This window comes from Mastomys coucha, unplaced genomic scaffold (genome assembly GCF_008632895.1).
Source record: "Mastomys coucha isolate ucsf_1 unplaced genomic scaffold, UCSF_Mcou_1 pScaffold16, whole genome shotgun sequence".
Classification (NCBI taxonomy): Eukaryota; Metazoa; Chordata; class Mammalia; order Rodentia; family Muridae; genus Mastomys; species Mastomys coucha.
This window is the reverse complement of record NW_022196898.1, coordinates 102,268,764-102,281,122: the sequence shown is the minus strand read 5'-3', so window position 1 is coordinate 102,281,122 and position 12,359 is coordinate 102,268,764. Positions and strand designations below refer to the sequence as shown.

The window sequence follows — 12,359 nt, the reverse complement described above, 5'->3', positions numbered from 1 at the left end:
CTCTACCCTTCCTCATGCCCTATGCTCTGCCTCATGCCCCCTGCCCTGCCCCATGACTTCTACCCTGCCTCCTGTCCCCTGTCCTGCCCCATGCCCTCTGCCCTTCCTCATGCCCTCTGCCCTGTCCCATGCCCTCTGCTCTGCCTCATGACCTCTACTCTTCCTCATGCCCTCTCCCCTTCCTCATGCCCTCTGCCCTGCCTCATGACCTCTTCCCTGCATCATGCCCTCTGTTCAAATGTACTATTTACAGAGAGGCCAGCCCTCCAAAGGCATCCCCCAGATAATCACTCTGCTTCCTCAGGTCTGTGCACCCAGATAACCCATCATGCTTACTTTCAATTTGTTAAACGTATTTCCTCCCTCATTGTAAACTTTGTATAGTCATGGACTTCATGATATTCACACCAGGAACAGGATTTGACTGAAAGCACATGCCTAGTGCACATTGGCAGAAGGAATCTACTGGAACAGACATTGAATTCTTCTACATGTGTTTAGGCTTTATACTTAGACCTCAGCTCAGAGGATTTGTCTTCCATTCAGGCCTGTTGTAATCCTGCGCACATAACAACAAACCAATTCTTACTTTAGTCATTCTTAATCTACACATAAAAATACAAAATGAAGCTGAAGATGGAGCATTGCAGTCATTGATGGATGACCAACTCAGTCTCCAGCATACCACACACACACATACACACACACACACACACCAGGACTTACCTCTATAAGCCTTTTGTATTGTAACTAACAGAAAAGAACTCTTTCCCTACTTTAGGTTCACAATCTGCAAATAGATCTCTATAAATTTTCTAGAACCATGAGTGTTTTGTTCGCCAGAGCTACACATATGAGGAAGAGAGGAAGCCAGGCCGGGTAAGCTTTTACTCTCACCCTGCCCTCCTCCCTGTAATAGTTAAACTTTAAGCCAACTGTTTGGAAGTGAGAAAAAAAGTTTATCAAGACCTATGAAAAATCTGCAACTTTTCATCCAGGTATTATACTTCATATAACTTATCCTAAGGAAACATTTGTGAATTTGAAATAAATTGGGTAATCAAACAATAAAGTAATGCTAATCATAGTGAGTATTTAAAATCTATCATAATGAAATGAAAAAAATACATATAAGAATTCAACAGTAGGGAAGTGGAAACCCCAGAGTGACTAATCAAGGCCACAGAGGAGTGATTGTGCTGACACATTGAAACAAATGGCAGATTATACTTTATAAGTACTTTCTAAATTTATAAAATATGACAATTAAATATAAAATGTCAGTTTGAATATTTAAAAATTGGCTAAACATTGAAAGTAATTTTGCATTTAACAAATGCATGAAAAAATATTTAAACTTTCTTTCTTTCTTTATAGATGTTATTCCATGTACATTATATAGAAATTAATGAAAAATAAATACTAAAATTAAATTTAGCTCATGTTTTAAAGCTTAACAATGATAAAAGCTTATCCCTTGCCATCTAGTGACAAGCCTATATTAGTAAAAAGATAACAAAACATCTGTGAAATTAGAGATATCAAGTAAAAAATATTTACTACTATATTGAGAAAATGATAAATATACTTACCATTTCTAAAACATGAGGAATAGAATCTACTAATATGCTCAACATCAGTTACTTTATTCATCAGCCTATTACAATCCATTTTATAGAACTCTACTTTTCAAAAATCATCTATTTATCTACTTATAGAAATACAGGTAAAAACTTATGCTTCCAATATTTCAAAAAACTTGACCTGTTCTGTCATATATTTTGATACATGGTGTTTATAGGATGAGTTATTTACTCTAAGTTCTACTTTTGGCTCCTTATTGACCATGTCCAGTGATTCATGCATGCTTAATTTGTTTGAAATGTTTAAGACATTGAATAGTGTCCCCTGCTTAAAAAGCCATGTCCTTATCCTGCAAGCCTATGAGTATCACTTAGCACTGCAAACGTGGTAAAGAGCCTTGGATTGAGGAGTCTGTGTGTGCACCCATGTGCACTTAGGAGACAGGGCACTACAAACGTGGTAAAGAGCCTTGGTTTGAGGAGTCTGTGTGTGCACCCATGTGCACTTATGAGACAGGGCAGAGGGGCAGGAGATAGAGGAGGCATGACTAGGGTAAAGAAAATTTGAGGGAAGACAGACTTAGAGACAGCAGAATTTGAAATGAAGCTGGTAGGAGGTTGACCCAAGTTAGGTGGGAAACTGGAGGAGCAAAGAGACTGAATTCTCCTCAAGCGTCCAGAAGCAATGCAAGCCATCCTTTATGTTGTTTTTAACTCTACAGGGTTCTGATTTTCATCTTAAGAAGCATTGCATAGTAAGCTTGTTCTCTTAGGAGTTATGTCTAGTCTGTTAGACTTTATCATAACAGTATATTATTATAACAATAATATTAAAGTTAGATGAAATATTTATTTAAATATATTATGTTCCTATATGTTACATTAATATGAAATATATTTATACTGTCCTTGAAAGAGAGATGTATTACTTACACATACGTGTATGTATATATCTACACACAGCAGCAACATAAAAATATATATACATACATATACACATATATGTTGTTTATACACACAATAACTTGACATTAAGTGTATATTTTACCCACATTATGAATATCTAAGTATGAGGTGGCCTTCTGCTTATCTTAAGAAATATAGTGTCTCTACAACCTTGCTGATATTTACAATATGCGACTGTACTGTGGGCCACAGAATGGGAACAGTCTCTAGGGTGGCTCTGGATTCCCTGAGAGTGCAGATCTGCTTAGTGATAAGATTCTCCAACTCCAGTGCAGCCACAATGGGTTTTCCTCAAACCACTGCCCTTAGTCCCAGACACTCATTCTTCTAAATATATGTGAGTTATTTATCACTAAGAGAACTTTCAAAACAAATATGATCCTATAAAATAGTCCACATATATACTTTGTTTGAATTGCAGTAAAGCAATAAACTTAAGAGTATACACAAGTGTGAGTGTAGACATAGTTCATAAAACCCCAAAGGTAAAGGGAGATTTGAGCAAGCTGCTATAGAACTTGTGTGCCATTGAAGTGTGGAATGGGCTTGGGCAGAAAAAGGAAGAAAGGATCCAGGATGTGGGGGGGGGGGGGAGAACTGCACATGCAAATATTATAATGATTTCTAATGCTTTGCATGCTAATTTAAGAGATAAATATCATTTTCTGAAATTAAAATAATGACAAAAATCAATGTTTCATCTGTGTGTTTTTCCAATGCTGGAGCTCAAATCCGGGTCCATGCGCTGGGCAAGCTCTACACCACTAAGCTGTGCCCTCAGCCCACAGGTCAGCCTTCTGTGTTAGTAACCCACTAAATTTCCTAGATCTGTTATACTATACCAGAATATAATGACTAAATCCAAGATCAAAGATTTTAATTATTTTTATCAAAGTGTTTCAAGAATATTTTAATAGAAATTTTAATTTGCATAAGGCAAATCCTTTTGAAATGTCAGTACTCCTTGTAGAATAATTTGAGGGCCTAGATTGATAAGCCTAAGAAACTAAATTCCTCTGGTCTTTTGGATCATTTAAAAATATAAAATCCATTTTTGGTTTATACTACCTAGTTTTGCAGGCTTACTTGCAGGTCATGTCCCTGCGTCGATCACCAATCCAGAGCACCTTGTCTTGTGTCCTGCCTTTAAACTTGAATCTAGCCTTAGCACAGTCCTCATGAAACCTTGCTTTCCTTTTATAAAAGATCTTGAGATTACAATGTGATTTCATTATATCCTGCTCCCCTTTCTCTGTCTGATTTTATCTATAGTTAATGACCCTAGCCGTCTCATTGAACCTTCTTAACATGTTCTTAACATGTTCTTAACATGTTCTTAACATGTTCTTAACATGTTCTGGTAGGAGCTTCCCTTACACAGTTGTTTTGACTATGCTACCATGATACACTACAAGATTACATTAACAGTTCAGCAGGAAGATAACTCTTCGGTACATGCTATTGCTACTTTTGAAGAACTAAAAAGTATAGCAATTAATAGGACTCAAAGTTTCTTAAACAAAAAAATAGCTGGACTTTATAATATTAAAATATGAGATAAATTTATCGTGGAACCCAAAAGAATGGCTGCAACTTTGTCAGGGGGAAGGGCGACTAGGGAAGAGCAGAGCCTGGAGGTCTGGTAGAGTTCAGAGTGCTCTTTGAGAACAGCTGTCAGGCAGGTATAGTTCATCTACCTACACACTCAGCTCAGTCCCTTGTTTGCTTCTCAGAGGTGAGAGCAGCAAGTAGGACCTTCAAATAGGACCTGCCCACATTCCCTGGAAACCCCAGGATGGTGAAAGAGCTCAGAGTCAGGGAATATTTGAGAATGAAGACTGAAATATCTTGGAGAATTTTCATATTTTTGTCGAATCTAAGTTACAGTGACAGGGAGACAATAGAAGTCTCCAGAAACTCTGGAACCACATAGAATACCTTTGGCTATACAGTTCTCAGCAATGTAACCCTCTTAAGAAATAGCTGCTTCCCCTTGAGAGCAGAGATGGCAGTGCTTATGAGATGCGGTGAGGTGAGTTCATATCCAATGTGCAACCATGCATAAGACATGCTGAGCACCATCCATGTGAGCTATGCACATACAAATGTATACATGACTCAGAACAAAGAGCGATGTTAGTTTCAATCTCTAAGAAGCCAGGCATATCTTTGACTTCACACATGCATTGTGCTTTATTTGATTCTCAAGATAGAATTACCATAGGAAGGAATTTACAGAAAATAGGAAACAGGCTAAGAATGATGAAATGATTTTTAAAATGCAATAGAAGGGAAACAGCAAGCTGAAAATACATGTGTAATTCTGTGACAAGAAGAAAGGGAAATATAGAATCCTTCCAGAATCATCCAGCTGATTGCTCTGGCAATAGCAATGACCAAATCAGCTTCCATGCACAGGTCCAGCAGCATGTCACCTCATGGGCTATACTTACCCTCTTCTTCCACCCCAGGGAGGCCTCCTTCCTTCTGGAGCTGACTCTTATCCCTCACTTCTGAAGAAGCTGCCCACCTGGACTCCTTGAGTTCACTCTCTGATAAAGCTTGGGTTCCCTTAGTTGGTTTTCCCTCAGTAACATGCATACCGCTGAGCTTGGTCAACCAAGGTCCTTTATCCCCATCTAGTTTCGTGATTTCTTGCTCTTCTATCTCAGTTTCCAAGTACTCCTTGGCTTGAAAGTGTGGTTTTCCTGGGCCATCGTTTTTCCGCAGATCCTGAGAAGAGGAACTTCTGGAACTCACCCTTTCACTGCTAGAGTCAGCTTCCCCACCCACCTCCGTAGACTCATCTTCACTTTCGCTAGAGTAGGGGTGACTTCTAGATGAGATTGATGACATGGTTTTAACATCTGCAAAAACAAAAAAATGATAACATCTTTGTTATATCCTGAATTTATCAGCTGACATGGAACTAGATTGAAATAACCATATTAAACCTTTAACAAATGTTAGGGGAAATTGTTCGCTTTCTCAATACATTCTATATTATTATCATAATAAAAGAAAAAAACTGATCTGAAAACCACCAAGGTCTTTTGTTTTATTCTGGTTTGTTTTTATGTATGGGGTCTCTGTTGCTTTGTTTTGTTTATTTTGACATGGAGTCTCATTATATACTCTCCACATGTCCCAGGTTCTACCTCCTAAGTGATACTACTACAAGTATGTACCTCACATCCAGCTTATGAACAATGGAAGATCTTAATAAACCACATTTAACTGAAAACCAACTCCAGGTTTAACTTATCTCTGTGAACCTCTAGAATGACTGTACATATTTTTGTTACTGGAAATTTTGAATAATGGTTTGTTTTTTTATAAGAACACATTTTTTTTTCTTCTTCTGGTTTGTCACATCAGTAATTTCAATTATTTTATCTACTTTAAAACCTACCATCCTAGAAGGCTCTGGTGTCTGGGTACTATCTCTGCACCTAAAAAGTAGGTAGGTGTTCGTGGTTTTAGGGTCCGTAGATACCCCCTTTTTAGAGTCCCTATAAGCACAATTTTAAAAGGAAGCTGCCTGAGAAGAAGACATGGAGTGCAAGCTCCGGGAGAAAATCTTAGGGGAATTAAGCCAGACAAAGATGGGAGAGAGTCCACCAAATAGCTGGGCTAAAACCCAAGGGACAGCTTGGCTAAAACCACGGGAACTTCAGAAGTGAGAGTTGTCCCTAAAAGGAAATAGCAAAAGTAAGAGGAAGCTGGGTTTTCACACTTGGAACCAGTGAGATGCTGGCTGTGGGCAACCCTGGGAGGAAATAAACTCCTTGGTTTCTCTGGGCGTTTTATGCCCAAGGGTGTAGAAATTCCTGGGGCCCAAAGCAATGAAGAAGATGGGTCAGAAACCAGAAGGCAAGCCACAGAGCAAAACCAGGCCCAAGCTGGACTCCCAGATGGAGCCACAGATAGATATAAGAAACATATAGTAGTCCAAAATGGCTTGCACTGAAACCCAACAAGGCTTTTGGAATCTCCCAAGGTTCAACACACATGTTGAATCTATATAAGGAAGAGGCGCTGTGTAAAAGTCCCTGCTTATATTACACTGCTTCAGGCAAGAGAAATGCAAAGTTAGTGTTTGCTTTCTAAAACAATTGCTCCAAACTTAAAATCATTTTATACTTTCCCTCAGTGAGTTATCAGGGACCATGCACTAGTCTAGACTGTCAAGTGAGTCCCAGAGCTTCTTCGCTTTCCAGTTCACCTGCTGATTCTTCTATCACTACGTGACAGCTACACAGACGGCTATGCCCTCATGTGGAGCAAGGATGAAAACTAAATAAAAACACCAGTCTTTCCTCCCTCTTCCTCCTGTCCCTCTTGCTCGGTCAGCTCCCAATGGCTCATTTTAACATTCTAAGTACAGCCATGGAGACTCCAGAGAAGGCATAAGTGAGGCTCACTAGGAGCTGTTTCTTTAAGCTCCAGGCCTTTTAAGTGCCATTCATCTCATCCCAATACCATGGGAGAGCCCTCATCTGGACCAGTGGCTCCCTGCTCTTCCTTCTACATCTGCACCCACTGTCTTTCCGTAAAGTGCCCAGAATTCAAGGGGACCGACCTCTCTTATTTGTACCAATCTAGAAATTTCGATTCTATACTCAGCAGCTCTTGTAAATGCTTCACACAATTTTAAAGAGGAACAATTTGTACATATTAGTGGTTCCACGGATGGCTCTACCTGATGCATTGTGAACTGAGACGTGATCCTTAGCTGCCTCAGAGACCCCAGAACTGCATGTACTGACTGAATATCTATCGGCAGGATGATTCCCACTTCAGGCTCTGTGAGTTGTTCACATGATAATAAATAGCTACCCCCTCTATCTTTCTTTAGTAGCTTCTATTAGGTATATTATCTTATTTCAAAAGGCTGACAACTCATCATGATTCCATTTTGAGTAAGGTCAGTAAAGAAAGAAGGGGAACTGAGAGGCCTCAAAGTGGCAAGTGACCTGATATCTAATACAAACTTATTTCCATTTCCAAATGTGTCCCTAATCTCCTGATGTAACTTACACTCACTCTTGCTCCTTGTTCCCATTTCTATACAGATCCTGGGGTAACACAAGGCGTAGAGGAAAAGCTTCAGGATTGTGCAATGGGATCTCCACCATGAGTTGTATTTTTTTTCTTTTAGAAACAAACCAAACTTTATATAAAAATATTCATATAAAGCAATCTTGAGGACATATTTGAAACTGTCTGTCATTAGAACAAAAAGGCTATTGGAGACAGATAGTAAAGCAACAGTCTCCTGCCAGACTGTTTGTCCCACAAAGTCTCCCCAACGCCAGTCCTGTGGCTTAGAGACTCCGTTCTTGGTCTCCTTTGCCAGGAAATGCTGTATCGTCAGTGCCTGAGGCTCTGCCAAAGCCAACTGCATGTTCCCCACTGTCTCCAGTCCCTAGCAGCATCATTGCTTTCCCCTAGACATTCATTCAATCACTCTCTCTCCTTTTTCTGTGTCATTAACAATATTGACCAACTACATGGGCCCACCCACCCATAAATGCTGAGAGCATCCCATGTATCATGAAAGATTCTGCAAAGAAAAGAAAGCTGTGCCTTGGCTTCTGGATAGAGTGCATGCTCTTGGGTGACTGTCTGTTGGCTCTCCTTTGCAAAAGAGATGGATAACTGCCCTGTTTATCTGCTGTTTGTTCACGTCCCTAGCAGTGCCATGAAGACCTCTCAGAAAGGGTTGCTGCCTTCTTCACTCTCCTTACCATCATCACCTGCATGGTCTGTCCAAACCAGGGACAAGAGCTGGCTGGCTTTTCAACAATCCCCACTCTTAGGTATGCAGCATGCTTTAAAACCCACCAGTTCCTCATAGTCCTGGTTTTACCTTGTTCTGTTTGTTGTTGTTTAAGCTAGAATCTAAGATATCTTAATTCATTTTGATTAAAACTTTATATCAAGCTCATGGGGCCCAACCCACTAAAGCCCACAGCTCTTTCAGCTATGATACTAATGGCATCTTGCTTATTACTAAATTTAAGAAGACTTCATGAGTGACACGTTTTTATTTTCTTCATCTGTGTCCAGGACATATGAGTACATACATATATCATACTACATTCCTATATACTTATGAATTTGTGAGCTGTTATGTCTCATACCAGGTATCAGGGTTCAGGTGAACTCTCGACAGACAAGACCTAATGAGTCAAGTCATTGATACTCAATGAACATTCTAGAACAGTGATTCTTAACCTTCCTAATGCTGCAACCCTTTAATACATTTCCTCTTGTTTGGTGAAGCTCATAAAATTATTTTCATGGCTACTTCATAACTGTATTTTTGCTACTGCTATAAATCATAATATGAATATCTGACATGCAGGATACCTCATGCCTGTAGGTAAAATGATCTACATGTTGAGACCCACTGTTCAAGAATGAATAGAGACTTTAAAATGTTGAAATACAAATTAAACTAATAAATGAGCCAATCATTTGTGTTAAAAGCAGGTATATGATCACCAAAAAATATTTATCACTCATTGAAATATTTCAATCCACCAGTGAAATAAATGTATATATTACCTTATAAGGACATATATGCTGACAATGCAGCTACAACAGGAAGAAAGGGCCCAAGGGTGTGTAGCCACCTTTATACTGTCTAGATGAACTTGCTAAGTATCATAGTGAATACAAAATTGAGATTAGAACAATCACAAGTCACACTGTTCCACATATATTTTTATGTATGGTTATATTGATCTGATCAATCAACCTTCCTTTGGAACTGTACTAAGTCACAGAATTACTGCTTGTACCATACAGGTTCAGGAATGCAGTGAAGCCAGGTGCTGTGACGCATGCTTTCATTCCCAGCATGTGAGAGGCTGAGACAAAGTGATCTCTGATCTCAAGTTCAAGGCTAGCCTAAGAAACATAGTGAGATCAGGCCTTGAAAAGTCAAAACTATAAAGAAAGGATTAATTTGATGATATTTTGTGTAAACTAATCAATGGTGAATTTGACCATTTTTTTTTAATCTGTGACTTCCTACTCCAGGAACCATGTTATTAAGAAATGACTGACTGCAACCGGAGAGATGGCGCAGCAGACAGAAGCACTTGCTGTTCTCGAGGGGCTTTGGAGTCTTGCTCTCAGCACCCACTTGGTAGTGACTATAACTCCAGCTACAGGGCATCCAAAGCCTTTTCTGGTCTCCACAGGCACCAATCACATGCACCATGTACTTACATACATATGGACAAACACCCAAACATATAAAATAAGAACAAACAAAAAAAGAACTATGCAAAAATTACACATAAAGTCTTTCCATACATCATGGGTGATCTCCTTATGGCTTTCCATCATCCAATTATGAGCACAAAACATTGCAAACTCAGCACATGACAGCATGCCAAATGCAATGTCAATACAGAAGGGGGCCTGGCCATGTGCTTCTCTTCAAGTTCATACACAGTCAAACCAATATGATCAAAATACATAGTATGAACATATGAAACCCTAAAAAAATATATTCAAGTAAGTAAAATCCAAAACTGGTAGAACTCTTGGTGTCAAGTAAAATGAATTGTTTTTGTGACTCTGAGATCTTTAGGTCTGTGACATATACTTCATCAGATTGAAAAATACACAAACGAATGCTTTCTTAGAAGAAAAAAGATGCTTCCAGTCTGGCTCTCTTAGCAGTCTGAGGACCAACACTGTCTGTCTCTTGACCTCCAGCCTCTCTTGGATGGGCCCTCCCTTCCCATTCATGAGGAATTTCTTAGCCTTTACCTCTTTGTAGGCATTATTAACCAAAGTGCCCGTGAAAAGTGTATTCCTAGTCACACAGTGTTTTCCCATCAGAACTACAGCATCCATCTTTGACAACACATCTCCTGCTGGTAAATTAGTGTCCAGGGTTGCAAGCACAAATGCAGAGACCAGAGCTGTCATTCCTTTTAAATGGCAAGAAGCTGCACACACCATTCCTGGAGCAGGGTCCTCTCGGAGTTGGCTATTCTTCATCACTCACAGGCCACAAAACTGTGTTCATCAAAGTGCTCTAGTGCAATCGCTAGCTGGCAGTGTAAACAGGGCTGACTTGCCATGAGAGTGACTGACAGTCTGGGCAATTGTCTGCCCCTGGAAACAGGTGTAGGCAGGTTCAAATGAAACACATCCAAATATGAACAGCAAGCTTCTTAATCATGTCAATAAAAGGGATGAGCGGGTGTCTGGGATTCAATGCCCACCCAAGCTATGCTTCTCACACATTCATGGGTGAAACGCTGCATTTTCCATGAAATCCACCATGATATTGTCATTTTTAATAAATGCTATGTACTAGCCAGATAAAATCGCTAACTCTTGTCCTTCTCATACTAACAGGCATACTGTTGAGCATCACAAAGGAACATGATTAAAATAAAGGGTCAGGAGACAGGAGACCTCCTGGGAACAGACAAGCAGTGAGATTATATTTCAGAGCACTGTCGAGGTGGCAATGTACGTGCACACCCAGAATGCAAAGATGTCTTTGAAAGGATTCTTGGAAAATTCCATTATTGAAATGAGAACTAATAGTTTGCCAGTTCAATTCTGCCTCATGAATTTTCTAGCATTCATGAAATGACTATGACCATACCTAAAACATTGCATATTTTGCCTCTATGTAATAACAGGAATTCTACATAACTATTTCAATTAGTATACTAAGAACCACACATATCATGAATTAATCAGAGATCACAAGGGTACTCGAAGTTCTTTGGAAGTCATTTTACAAACAATCTTATGATACTATCTCTGTGAGAACAAAGCAAAACACCACCACATCCTGGCTTCCTTAGCATGGTTTGGTTTGTTATTAGTTTGGCTAATTTCAGAAACAAAGCTTAATACATGGCAGTGTCTGAAAAGTGACCCACTACAGGATAGGGCTTACAAACTTAGCTCAGGCTGCCCCAGTAAGTTGCATCACTAAGAGGAGAACTTACAAAGCTTAGGCATGGAGAGGGACAAAGGTCAACCTAGGAAAACTTAGAAACTGATCGTTTTTACTTCTCTTTTGTACAAAAAAAAAAAAAAACAGGCTAAACAAGAAAAGAGAGGGAGTGAAAATTCAAAAGGCCCCTGAGCTGTAGAAGCCCAGGAAGAAAACAAATTCTTTTCATTGGGTTGAAAGGTTGTTCAAATTTTAGGTACATGGATATTTTTTGGATTTGAAAATGTATGTTTTCTACAAAGTATAGTTTTTGAGGTTTGGTTATAATTAGAACTGAATTGCAGTTCTTTCTGGCTATGTGCTGGTTTGGGGATTATTTAATTTCACTATTTGCAAGCTTATGTATTGTGAAATGTAGATAAAGGGGAATATAATTGCTTTTAAGGTTGTTTGGGGTAAATGAGGTAGTTCTTGCAGCATATTTAGTGTGGGACTCTGCACATAAAAGAATCCTACAAAACGGGAATCAGCTCACGAGCTATGGCACTGCCTCCCCAGGATGCTTTTCCAGTTAGTGACAGGCAAGTGGCAGCTGGCATGTAAGTTTCCCATCCCTCAGTTATTCAGTGGTTATGGTGCGAATAATCAAAGCTTTTCCTTTGAAGAAAAGACAAGCCCTTCCTGCATCCTTCTCTTTGTGAATATATGCACATGCACATACACATGCATATACACATACACATGCACATGGATATACACATACACATACACATGCACATGAATATACACATACACATGCACATACACATGCATATACACATACACATGCACATACACATGCACATGCATATACACATACACATGCA

At 39.3% G+C, this 12,359-nt stretch overlaps 1 protein-coding gene across 12 annotated transcripts in view; it reads right to left on the bottom strand.

The window, feature by feature from the left end:
* Window positions 1-12,359, bottom strand: part of Erich3 (glutamate rich 3) — a 117,563-nt gene that overhangs the window by 14,407 nt on the left and 90,797 nt on the right. For all 12 annotated transcript variants that reach the window (XM_031375941.1, XM_031375937.1, XM_031375938.1 and 9 more), the window contains one exon: window positions 5,003-5,416. In XM_031375941.1, coding sequence (XP_031231801.1) covers window positions 5,003-5,416 — 414 coding nt within the window. The remainder of the gene's footprint in view (window positions 1-5,002; window positions 5,417-12,359) is intronic.